Source organism: Ursus maritimus, unplaced genomic scaffold (genome assembly GCF_017311325.1).
Source record: "Ursus maritimus isolate PB19 unplaced genomic scaffold, ASM1731132v1 scaffold_22, whole genome shotgun sequence".
NCBI lineage: Eukaryota > Metazoa > Chordata > Mammalia > Carnivora > Ursidae > Ursus > Ursus maritimus.
The window spans coordinates 26,906,638-26,919,187 of NW_024424675.1; the positions used below are offsets into that span (position 1 = coordinate 26,906,638).

Sequence of the window (12,550 nt, forward strand, 5' to 3'; positions counted from 1 at the left end):
TTTGAGGAGAATCAGAATCAGTGGTATACTGGCAAATGTGTAACAACCAGCTCTCTGAAACACCAATATCCCTGTAGCATTTGTTTGATTTCCATAGTGTAAATACTCCCACTGTGGCCAATTTCAAGTAACCAACCTCATGTCAACTTGAAAATTTCGTGACAATTTAACCACAGGCTCTTGCTAGCCTGTTTATACAAACTGCCTCCACCGCACCAAGTACTGGGACAGAATTCTAAAGGGTACACAGTTCCAAAGGGTACATTCCCACCGTTACTCATCCTGCCCCTTTGAATTAGGCACAGTCCATACAGCTAAGGGGACGGGGAGGACACCCAAATAATTTAGTTCAAAGCTATTGGACAGGTGATTCTTTGAACACATAAACCCAATCACAAAACTTTCCTGCTTAAAACTTTTCAATTTATTTCCAGTGTTCTTAGCATAAATCTAGTCTCCTTACCATGGCCCATAAAGCCCATTGCGAAATCCCCTCCTGTGCCAGGCACGGTACTAGGCTTTTTGTACTAGGCTATAACGGTGAACATGACAGACACAGTTCCTGCTCTCATGGAGCCTGTGTCCAATAAATAAGGCTGCCAATAAACAAGTGAGCAACCATTAAGTAGAAAATTACAGATGGAGGTATGTGTGCCATAAAGGACGTGCTGGGAAAGAGAATTATGAGGAATGAAAAGGCGCCACTTACTTGGACTGAAGATGAGTTGAGGGAGGCTACACTAAGAAAGTGACCTTTGAGACCTGAAGGATGAGAAGGAGTGGAATGAGGTATGGGACTGGTGGCCAGGCAGAAGAGGAGAGGATTTGGCGCTTTGAGAAGTTCTATAAAAATAACTTCTGTATAATTCTCCCATGTGGAGATGGGATGGGGAGGGTTGTTCAAAATATTGCTGTGGTGTGAATGTTTGTATCCCACCAAAATCCTGAAATCCTAACCTTCAAGGTGATGGTATTAGAAAGTGGGGTTTTCAGGAGGTTGATGACGTCATAAGGGCAGAGCCCTCATGAATGGGATTAGTGCTTTTCTAAGAGTCTGTAGAAAGATCCCTCACCCCTTCCTACCTGCAAGGACATAGTGAGAAAGTCTGTGACCCACAGTGCAGCCTCACCAGACAACAAATCTGTTGGTGTCTTGGTCTTGGACTTCCCAGCCTCAGAACTGTGAGGAATAAATTTCTGTTGTTTGCAAGCCACCCAGTGTATGATATGTTTCTCATAGCAGCCTGAACGGACTAAAATATCATGAATGTGAAGGTTAGGGGGCTAAATGGCTAAGAAGACTAAGGGAGAGGTTTAACACCCTTATTTAAATCTCAGAAGCTCAGATGCACTCTCTGAATGGTTCTCTTCCAATCATGGCCAACTTCCGCCTACAGAAAAACTTTTACGTCTCTGGGGTACAAACAAGTTCCCATCGGGCCTTGCAATGATAAATAAGCAGAAGCCCAGACAGGGAGATGTGATCACCAACAGTTTCTCAGTCAGTAATAGTTGTAGGCCTCGGATAATACACTTTCTGAGTCAGCATTATTCAAAAAAACCCCACAAAGGGAACCACAAAGAAAGTTGCATAGGTAATTTACACTTTCTAGTAGCCACATTTAAAAAGTATAAAGAAATGGGTGAATTAATTTTATATTTTATTTGACCCAATATATTCAAAATATAATTTCAACATGTAATCAGTAGAACTCTTAGAAATCCGGTGTGTATTTTTTTTACATTTATGGCACTTTTCAATTCAGACTAGCTGTATTTCGAACCCTCAGTAGCCGCATGTGGTTAGTGGGTATAGAACTAGACAGTGCAGTTCTATGCCTCAATTTCCTTATTTGTGAAATGAGAATAAAATTGGCTAGGTCTTGGAAGGATTAGGAGAGCACAAGTGAAACACTCAGCACTCCGCCCTGCACATAGGGGGCGTCCAAAAAATCTTGGCTCCTTTAGGTCTTTTCTCTCACCGTTCCGCCCTCCTTCAAGTCTCCGCCCCCTTTCCCCGCCCCCTTCAGGCTCCGGGCGGAAGCAGTACAGTCGTAAATGCAGCGCGCTCTACGGTGGCGTTGCCTTTTACCGCAGTGTGGCCGGCTTTCGTGTCACTCGCACTTTTCCCTCATTGGCTTCGCGACCCGCTCACAGCGCTTTCCGGCAGTGTGGCTGGAGCTGCAGCGGAGGGGGCCGCGGTTTGGGCGTGAGTGGAGGGAACCCGAGTAGCAGGTGTTGGCTGGGCCTGGAACCATGGATGTGGGCGAACTTCTGAGCTACCAGGTATGAGGGACGAGGAGGGCCAGCCTACCGTTCCCTCACCCGGGCAGGGGTCTCCGGTCGCGGGACCAGCGCCCTTGCATCTCACCTCCTCTCACCTCTGTCCCAGGCCCGCGTCCCCTCACTTCTCATGTCCGAGTTCCTCATTTCACTTCACTCCCCTGAGACTCTCCTGGGCCCTTTCAGCCCATTCCTTCTTCGAGCCCAGGCCCCTTCCTCTCAACTCCAGTCTGGGCCTCTTCTCACCCTACCCTGGACTGGGGCCTGGTTCCCTTCAACTCTGCTGAAGGCCCCAGACCATCTTCACAACCATCTTCCTTGAACTCTCTTGGCCCCCAGTCGCTGAGTTGGTGGTGGTGGTGGGAAGGCACTGGTCTTTCTTGCATTTGAGCTCCGGTTTCTCCACTGACTGGCCATGTGGCTTGGGGAAGTCTTTTTGCCCTCTTTGAGCTCCAGTTTTTGTATATGTAAGACGGAGACAGTAATAACTACCTAGTAGGGTTGTTTGAGGACTCTATTAACTATTGGATGTGAAAACTGATTTTAAATTGTAAAAGCTTTTCCCATGTTAACTGCCTTTGTTGGGAGATGTTTGCAATTCTAGCATGGGATGGGACCCTAGGAATCTTCTTGTCTTACCCGCTCAGGCGACTTGGTGGGAATCGGTGGCCCAGGGGGCAGAAAGGACTTCTCCAAAGTCACTCAACAAGTAAGAGTTGGGATTAGAGCTGAGGTCTCCTGGCTCCTAGTTCAAAGGTTTCCCCCTCCTTGACTTCGTAAGGAGGCAGTAGAGCCCTGCTGTCCAATATGGTAGCTGTCCATGTGGCTGTTAGACAGTTGAAATGGGGCTATTATGAATTGAAAAGTACTCTGTGTAAAATCATGCTGAATTTTGAAGATTCAATATGAAAAATACAGTTTTTGTACTAATTTTATGATCATATTGATTGAATTGATTTGATAATCAATTACCTTGATTATTGATCATATTGATTAATCATATTATGGGTAATGGGTGAAATAAAATTTAAAGTAAATTTTACCTGTTTCTGTTGACTTTTTCATGTAGCTACTAGCCTTTTAGTGTGGCTATTAAAATTGTAACTGGTCTTACATTCCTATTGGAGAGCTCTGCAGTAGAGAATAGGTGATTAAGAGCTATGTGTCAGGGACGGCATGTTCCTTGGAATCTCTATTTTGCTATTAACTGGCTGCTGTAACCTTGAACAAGATACTTAACCTCTCTATGCCGTGGTTTCCTCATATGTAAATAGGGGTAAAGATGGTACCTACCACATAAGTCTGTTGTGAAGCTATTCTTTTTTTTTTTTTTTTAAAGATTTTATTTATTTATGTGACAGAGAGACAGCCAGCGAGAGAGGGAACACAGCAGGGGGAGTGGGAGAGGAAGAAGCAGGCTCATAGCGGAGGAGCCTGATGTGGGGCTCGATCCCATAACGCCGGGATCACGCCCTGAGCCGAAGGCAGACGCTTAACGACTGAGCCACCCAGGTGCCCCTGTTGTGAAGCTATTCTGAAGTGTAAAGTGCTTAGACTAATGCTTGTCAAGAGTAAAAGTTCAGTAAATGTTAGCAGTTATATTCATGCCACTCCCTTAGCTAATATACAAAGAATGGACCTTGGAGACTCTAGACATTGTAGAAAAGAACTTTTAAGCAATGGTTGATATATAGCCAAGAGATTTCTCATTTTAAGACAGTTATTGAACACAAAAGAAGAAAGGAAATAGGATTGTTGAATGAGTGTTTGTATGTCTGTTTGGGAATTGTAGAATGGCTAGCCCGTTGACTCAGAATATTATAGCTAAAAGAGGTTCATTCATTTGCTCGAAAAACATTTATTGAACACCTGCTGTGCAAGGCACCAAATCCTCTGAGTATACAACATTGAACAAAACAGACAAGGTTCTTGCTCTTGTGGAGTTTGTAGTCTGGCGGGAAAGTAACAAGATAGTAAGTGTGTAAACAAACAAGAAATTCAGATTGTGATAGGTACTTTGAAGGGAAGCAATGTAGAACTGTGCTGTTTGGTGCGGTAGCCACTGGGTACCTGTGACTACTGAACACTTGAAATGTGGCTAGTTGGAATTGAGAGCGATATGTATAAAATACACATTGGATTTCCAGGATTTAGTATAACAAAAATTATTGTAACATATACTAATAATCTTTATATTCATTCCATATTGAAATGATGATACATGGGATATGTTGGCTTAAAGAAAATATATTATTAAAATTAATGTTAACTTCTTTAAAACTTTTTTAATGTGACTACTAGAAAATTTAAAGTTACAGATGTGGCTTATTTGTGGCTTTCATTATATTTTTATCAGACAGTGCTGTGAAAGAAAATAACCCCTGGCAGTAGGAGCAGGACCTATTACTTTTGGTAATGTGGTCTGGGAAGGACTCAGGAATGGATGTTAAAGGACTGAAGGTTGAGAAGGAGCCAATCATGTGAAAGATCAGAAAGATCAAGGCAGAGGGAAGAGCAAGTATGTAGACTGAGGTAGAAGCTGGTGTAGCCTGTTAGAAGATCAGGAGGAGGATTGATGGAGCTAGAACATGGTGACTAAGCAGGAGGGTGGTAGGTGATGAGTAGGAGATGTAGGCCTTCCTGTAGGTCATGATAAGGAGTTCGAATTTTGTTTGGAGAGATGTTATAGATAACCTCATGCAGACCACTTATTTACAGATGAAAAGTGAACCCCATTCTGGTATAGCACTTCCCTGAGGTTGTGGGCTAAGGTCTTGACATAGGTGAAACCAGAATCCTGATCTCCTTATTTTCAGTCCTGTTCATTCCCCACATGCACTATTCATGCAGTTTCCTTTCTGTAAGACCGATGTCCGCTCCTTCTGTTCCTAAAAGATGGTACAGTCTGGAATCTTTCTATAGTCAATCAAATGCACCCATCCTCCTGTGGAAGTGGGTGAAGATCATTTGAACTAATGGATGCAAAAGCTCTTCAAAAACAGTAACATTTTGTAGATATGAAAGACGCATTATTTACCTGCGCCATCTCTCAAAATCTTTATAACAACCCTGTGAAGAAGGTACTGTCTTTAATCCTGTTGCACAGATGAGGGAACTGAGGTGCTGCAAAGCACCTACCCTACAGCTGAAGCTCATAGTAACCGTGCTGCACTGCCTGCCTACTTCTGTGCCAGCTGCTGAACTAAAGTGCTTTTGGATGCGTCTTTGCGGTTAGTTCTCAACATGCCCTTTGAGGTAGGTGGCATGCCTGTTTTACAGAGGTCAGTTACCTGCCCAAGGACAAACGGCGGGTAAGGAGTAGAGCCAGAACTGGAACCAAATGAATACCCAAATCTGGTTTTCCATTTTGTTTTCATACTTTACTTACAAACTTAAAAAACTTTCGTACATGCTTTAAAAACTTTAAAAATTGAAGTATGGTGCGCCTATAGAAGAATGCATACATTTTAGTGCGGTTGATTATAGTTGCGATTTACAAAGTGGACTCAACATGACCACAGAAGGTCATTTCTCAGGGACATGTTGTCTGATTTGAACATCCCCACCCCCAGAATTTAATTCATTAAAGTCTCCTGTGGGACCTTAGAGTTTGCATTTCTTTTTTTTTTTTTTTTAAGATTTTATTTATTTATTCGACAGAGATAGAGACAGCCAGCGAGAGAGGGAACATAAGCAGGGGGAGTGGGAGAGGAAGAAGCAGGCTCATAGCAGAGGAGCCTGATGTGGGGCTCGATCCCATAACGCCGGGATCACGCCCTGAGCCGAAGGCAGACGCTTAACCGCTGTGCCACCCAGGCGCCCCTAGAGTTTGCATTTCTAACAGGTGATCCCAGGTAATGCTGAAGCTCTGGTCCAGGGACTACATTTTGAAAGTGCCCCTGGTCTAGAATGATCTACATTCCTTTTAAAATTTTGCCCAGCTGAGATTCTCCTCCCTTCTCATAGCTGTTAGTTTTAGTTTTTTGAGCTTAAGTTATACTTCTTCTCTGCCATCCAAGATATTGAGAGCAAATCACTTAATCTTTCTGGGCCTCAGTTTCCTCATATGCCTAATGAGGGGATTAAGTAAGTCTCTCTGAGGTCTCTTCTAACTTTAAATTCTGTGATACTAATTATTTAGGCCAAGAGCTCTAGAGATTTCAAGGGATAAAAAAGCTTGCTGTAGGAGAATGAATCGGGGCTGAAAATCTGGGAGATTTGAGTTTTAATCTTCCCTTTATCATTACTTATCTGGGTGACTCAGGACAAGTCACTTCCCCTCTCTGTATATCTTTTTACCACCTGTAAAATGAGGGATTGAGCTATAAGAGTTGTGGTTGTTTCCTTTCCTGGAATTCAGAGATTAAGGTAAGCAAGGAAAATATGTGATGTCAAGAAATGTTTATTAAAAGTATTTAATATTTTTTGGGTGCTTCTCAAATTTCATTTTTGGGGCAGCATGGTGGGAAGATTCCAATTTTCTGCTGAGATTGGTTCTTCTAGTAATAGAGTTAGGCAGTAAGCGCCTCAGTATATGCCTTATATCCTTGACATATGTTAACTATTCGTTTGAGAAGACAGGAGAATTACAATGTGGACAGGAGGTGGTGGAAAAAGTCTTAAAGAGGAAGCCAGTAATGTTCCCAGTATGGAAATGTACTTTTTTGATGCCTTTAGGCTTAGGCATCTCATCAAGCAGTGTGCCCAGCAGTTCCTTGGCTGAGAAGTTTCTACTGCATAGGCGCGCATATGAACTTCAGGGCATTCTCATTAATACTAATTCCACAGATGTCTGGAAAAAGTTGTTACCTTCGAAGTTTTGCAATAAAGAATTCACATTTAGTGCAGCTTGGCTCAGTGGGAATGACTTGCTTTGTGACATGAGAAGTATTCTCTTTGAGGCAGATTGGGGTCGGGGACCCTTGGTTTTAGCAATACTGCAGACACCCACTCCTCTTGTGACCTATTGGTAATATCATAGCATTTCCTTGAATTGCAGGGGCTTGTACGAATTTATAATCTTGCTTCTTTCCCCTTTTTTCTTTCTTTTGAAATAAAAAAAATTTTAATGACAATAAACTGACAGGAATAGTATTAAAAAAAGTATTTGAGAAAAGGAAAAGGACCCTAGTCTAACAAGTATTTTTATATTCCCACAGTTATTGTATATGGCATGGCAATAATCATTGTGTCTATACTGTTTTGTGTTCTACATTTTTAATTGAACACTGCCAGAAATATTTCCTGTGTTTCTACATGGTCCTCATGTTATTTTTAATGTTTTCATAGTTTTTGCTCAAGTGATAGACCAACCATTTTCCCCTATATTGTTCCTCTATAATTATTTGGAGGAATTATTTCCGATTATTTGGTCTTCAGGTTTTTTTCTTGGAGATACTATTGCAGTGAACTTCTTCATTTGTTTGGCATTTTTCCCCTCCCACCTGCTGTTAGAAATGACCACGTGCCATCTCCTGAGCTTAGTGTTGCATGTACAAAAATTATTAAGATATGGTCTTGGACCTTAAAGAATTCGTAACTTGAGGAATGAGACAGATATTTCAACAACGAACTGTGTGAATAAAGTATTATGGGAGCACAATGGAAGGAATGACTGGATATGCCTGGAGAAGGGATGTATTAATGGAAGTGGATTTGAATGCGGTCATTGAAGAAAAGGGAGATGATGTTGGAATCTCAGCCATGATGAATGAATAGGAATTCTGTGGGTAATGAAGGAGGCCGAGGAAAGTCATTCTTGACTAGGATTAGTGAGAGCAGAAGCATGGGAGTGAAATATCAGAGCATTGAGTAAACGGAGGGGAGTGGCAGATGATGGGGTCATCTCAGCCGCAGATACATTAAGGAACACCTCGTGCTCATATGGAATGAAGCCTTCATCAGTTTACAAGTGCTAACAGCAGTGGGTGTTCCAGTTTTACCACAATCTTGATACTACTAGTTGTCACAATTTAATTTTGTCTCATTAATCTAGTAGGTATGTAAAGTGTTAGTTCGAGTTTGCTGTAATAGGCATTTTTTCCCTTGTGTGTGTTATCATTTGTATTTCTTATCATCTGCCTCTTTCTCTGTAAGGTAGTGTTGTAGTTTGTAATTGAGCTTTTCTGTTGTGTTCTTTTGTTGATGGTGTATATGTAAGAAACATTTTAGAAGCCTGAACACATGTGCTCATTCTGTAGTAGCCCCATTTCACCGCTAACCCTGAGAATATTATCCTCATCACGATATTGTTTACAGCATTGTGATGTAGGCTCTTTTTGCATGACAGTTCAGACTAGTGCTTTTCAAAGTTACTTTTTGTTAATGTTGGAAACTGTAAACAAAAGATAAAGAGCTATTTTCATTGATATTCCCATTTCAGGGTGTTTTCTGTTTCATCTCCTGAGTGATTTCTTTCTTAAGTTCATTTCCTGTCTTCGCAACTTTCTCGTCCTCTTTCTTCCTGGTGCATTCTCTTCATACTCACAAAGCACAGATTTATGTGCTGCCTCACACACTACACAGTTAACTTAGAGGCAGGGACCAGCACCTAGCAAAGTGTCTTACCCATAATTGATGCCTCATGAATGGTTGTGTAATGACTGAGTGAGTGAACCAGTATATACCTTCAAATATACTCTGGTTATTTCCCCTTTTGGAAAGCTTTTGTTCTGATATCTTGTTTGCTTGCTGACTTGTATGGCTTTGTTTTCATGTTAGACATCAAGAATGTTTGATTCAAATATGTTACTTCAGTTTCTGAATTATCTTCCTCTTCCATATCATCTCTTGCTACTCTTGCTGCAAAACCTACATTTTTAAAACTTTTATTTTGAATTAATGTTAAATTTACAGAAATTTGCAAAAATAGTAAAGAGAGTTTCTGAGTTTCCATATACTCCTCACCCAGCTTCCCCTGAAGTTAACGTCTTCTATAACCTTAGTATGATGACCAAAACCAGGAATTCATAATTCTAGGTAACTGAACCACAGACTTAATTCAAATGTCACCAGTTTTTCCATTAATGTGTTTTTCCTGTTTCAGGATCCTATCCAGGATCCTGTCATTTTCATCGTCTTTTATGATCTCGGCCTTTTTGAAGAGTACTGGTCAGTTGTTCTGTAGGATGTCCGAAGCCTGCATTCTTGGAGGTTGCCAATACCCTCATTACAACTGACTCTTCCTTAGCGTTTGATTCTATAATCCTGTCCCTCATCATAGATGAACTCATCCATTCTTCTGTCTTTCAGCACCTCGATATAGACAACTGTTAGCTCCCTAGCCATGATCTAGGTTTCATGTGTCTATTGAACATTCTGGCCAGATGTTCTGGGGTCATGTACTTCTCTGTATCTATCCACCTGCTCCACCACCTACCCCCAATTCTGCATTTTAGTCAGGGGTGTCTCTTTTCAGTAGACTTTAAAGAAGCCTTGGAGCTATTTCTCGAAGATGAAAGACAAGGTTCTTTTCCTCATGGATCATAAGGTCTTGTGAACAAAGAGGTCTAGCTCTTTTCTCCAGGGGTCAAGATGGTGTCAGGATCTGAAAATGTTTAAGCCACAGTTCTTGCTCTCATGGAGTAAACCCAATATTCAGTAAACTTAATAAATATATTGAATGAGTGAACGAATGTTGCTGCTGTTCCTTCTTGTAGTCTAAGGGTGGCATCCCACAGATTTGAAAACTGAGTCTCCAGTACACAGCGTCATTGCTGTTAAAGAGGAAGGAACAAAATTTGGTGGTGTAGGCAGGAGCAGCTCTGCCACCAGGAAAGCTTTACAGAGAAAGTGTTGCTTCTTCAGTCTTCTCTTTATTCCTTCCTATTTCAGTTGCCACCATCATAGTTTAGACTCTTGAGACTTTATCAGATAAGTAGCTTTCTGGTTGGTCTTAATTATTATTTTTGTGGATCATGTATTGGCATGGTGAACATGGGTTTATTTCCTCTAAAGGCCAGCAGAACAGTTTTCACTGGTCATAGACTTCAGTCCCGCCTCTTCCAGCTTCCTTGGAGGTAGGTTTTATTGAGATGCCTAATTTTGGTGGTGAACTTGAGGAAGACAGCCATGCCTTTGTGCAGTCCCTCACTAGGTGTCATTTAAATTGGGATATGGAGGGACGCCTGGCTGGCTCAGTCAGTGGAGCGTGCGACTCTCGATCTCAGGGGTTGTGAGTTCAAGCCCCACGTTGGGCGTAGAGCTTACTTAAAAAAAATAATAAATTGGGGGATTGAATTTATAAAATTTACACCAAGAGAGAAGTTTTTAGATGTAAAAATAACTATATTGGAGAATGTGGATGGCTCAGAAAAGCCTGTCAGCTCTGTTGGAGAGCATAATTCAAGGCACGTACCCTCTGAGTGTGTCCGTTGGGTGTCTTTTAATGTTGGTGTAGTGAATGAACACTAACTTGGGGTCACACTGCCTGTGTTTGAATCCCATCTCTGCTATTTGCTAGCTATGTGTCCTTGGGTCAGTTAATTAACCTCTTTAAGCTTCAGGTCTTCATCTTTAAAATGGAGATTTTATAATAGTGTATCTCTGCCCACCATTAAAAAAAATCTGCATTTTACCATCTTTTTTTAAATGCAGGATTAAATAAGACAGGGTGGGTAGTGCTAAGTAGTATAGTGCCTGACACGTAGTAAGCGCCCAGTAAATGTTAGCTGTTAATTTTAAATTATTGATATAATTACAATCAACACACATGCTGTAGCAAAAGAAAAAAATGTTTTTTTGAATTCTACCAAGCTGCCTCAGTATTCCCAAGGTCATTGGTCCCTTGGAGATTAAGGTTTAGAGTGCTATAAAAGGAAATGAGAACAGTTTGTCACCCACACATGCCACAGTATAGAACCGTTCTCAATAGATTAAAGCACAACCCTATTCCACCACAGTTAGCAGTCATTGATATCAAGAATTATGTCATCAACACAGTAATTTTTTTCCCCAGGTCTCTTTAATATTGCTGAGATATCTCAGTGTTCCCCTTTTCTAGTGCCAGAAATCTCATTTACAGATTACTCCTTTCTTTTTCTTTCTTTCTTTTTTTTTTCCCCTAAGGTTTCCGAAGGAAGCGGTTGGTTTTGGTCTGAGTCTTGTATGGCTATAGAGAAATTGAAGTTAGGAAAAGGTATAGCAGAGATTCCCTTACTTTTTCCAGAGTCAGCCATTTGATTCTAGTATTTCAGCTGAATAGTTCAAAGCCATTTTCTTTTCTGCAGTGTTCTAGGAGTGACTGATCTGCAAGTGTGTTGGCCTAAATTTTAAAACCCCATCTCCATTGTGGGTTGGTAAATAGAAACTAGATTATCTTTGTCCTGAGTTCAGTGAAAGAGCTAGTGAGACTACCACAGTGTATTTTCATCTGTTAACTCGTTTTAGATTATCAGTTGCCTGTGAGCAGATTATCTACTTGGGCTCCTTAGACTTCCCTTCAACTACCCAGCAGTGTCCAAAGCCATTGACTGAACTGAGAAGGATTTGACATCAAGCACAGAGTATTATGATGCATCCCTCTGGATGTGTCTGACTATATTCCAAAGGCAGGTATGGTTGTTTATTGAACAGATTGTTTGACGTTCTTTTTTTTCTTTCTTTTTAGAAAAATTTAAATTCAATTAATTAACATAATGTATTATTGGTTTCAGGGGTACAGGTCTGTGATTCATCAGTCTTATATAATACCCAGTGCTCATTACAACATATACCCTCCCCAATGTCCATTACCCAGTTACCCCATCCCCCCCCCCCACCCCAGCAACCTTCAGTTTGTTTCTTATGATTAAGAGTCTCTTATGGTTTGTCTCCCTCTCTGGTTTTGTCTTGTTTCATTTTTTCCTCTCTTCCCCTATGACCTTCTGCCTTGTTTCTTAAATTCCATATATCAGTGAGATCATATGATAATTGTCTTTCTCTGATTGACTTTTGTCACTTAGCATGATACCCTTTAGTTCTAGCCACGTTGTTGCAAATGACAGGATTTCATTTTTTTTGATGACTGTGTAATATTCCATTGTATATAAATACCACATCTTTATCCATGGACGTCTAGGCTCTTTCCATAGTTTGGCTATTGTGGACATTGCTGCTATAAACATTGGGGTGCAGGAGCCCCTTCAGATCACTACATTTGTATCTTTGGGGTAAATACCCAGTAGTGCAATTGCTGGGTCATGGGGTAGCTCTATTTTCAACTTTTTGAGGAACCTCCATACTGTTTTCCAGAGTGGCTGCACCAGCTTGCATTCCCACCAACAGTGTA

At 41.2% G+C, this 12,550-nt stretch overlaps 1 protein-coding gene across 2 annotated transcripts in view; it reads left to right on the forward strand.

The window, feature by feature from the left end:
• Positions 1 to 2,104: 2,104 nt before the first annotated feature.
• The window catches only part of CTNNBL1 (catenin beta like 1), a 156,051-nt gene continuing 145,605 nt past the window's right edge, over positions 2,105 to 12,550 (forward strand). Inside the window, exon 1 of one of the 2 annotated variants that reach the window (XM_008698113.2) lies at positions 2,105 to 2,286. In XM_008698113.2, the coding sequence (XP_008696335.1) occupies positions 2,257 to 2,286 (30 nt within the window). In that variant the 5' untranslated portion in view covers positions 2,105 to 2,256. The remainder of the gene's footprint in view (positions 2,287 to 12,550) is intronic. The other variant, XM_008698114.2, reaches the window with a different exon arrangement.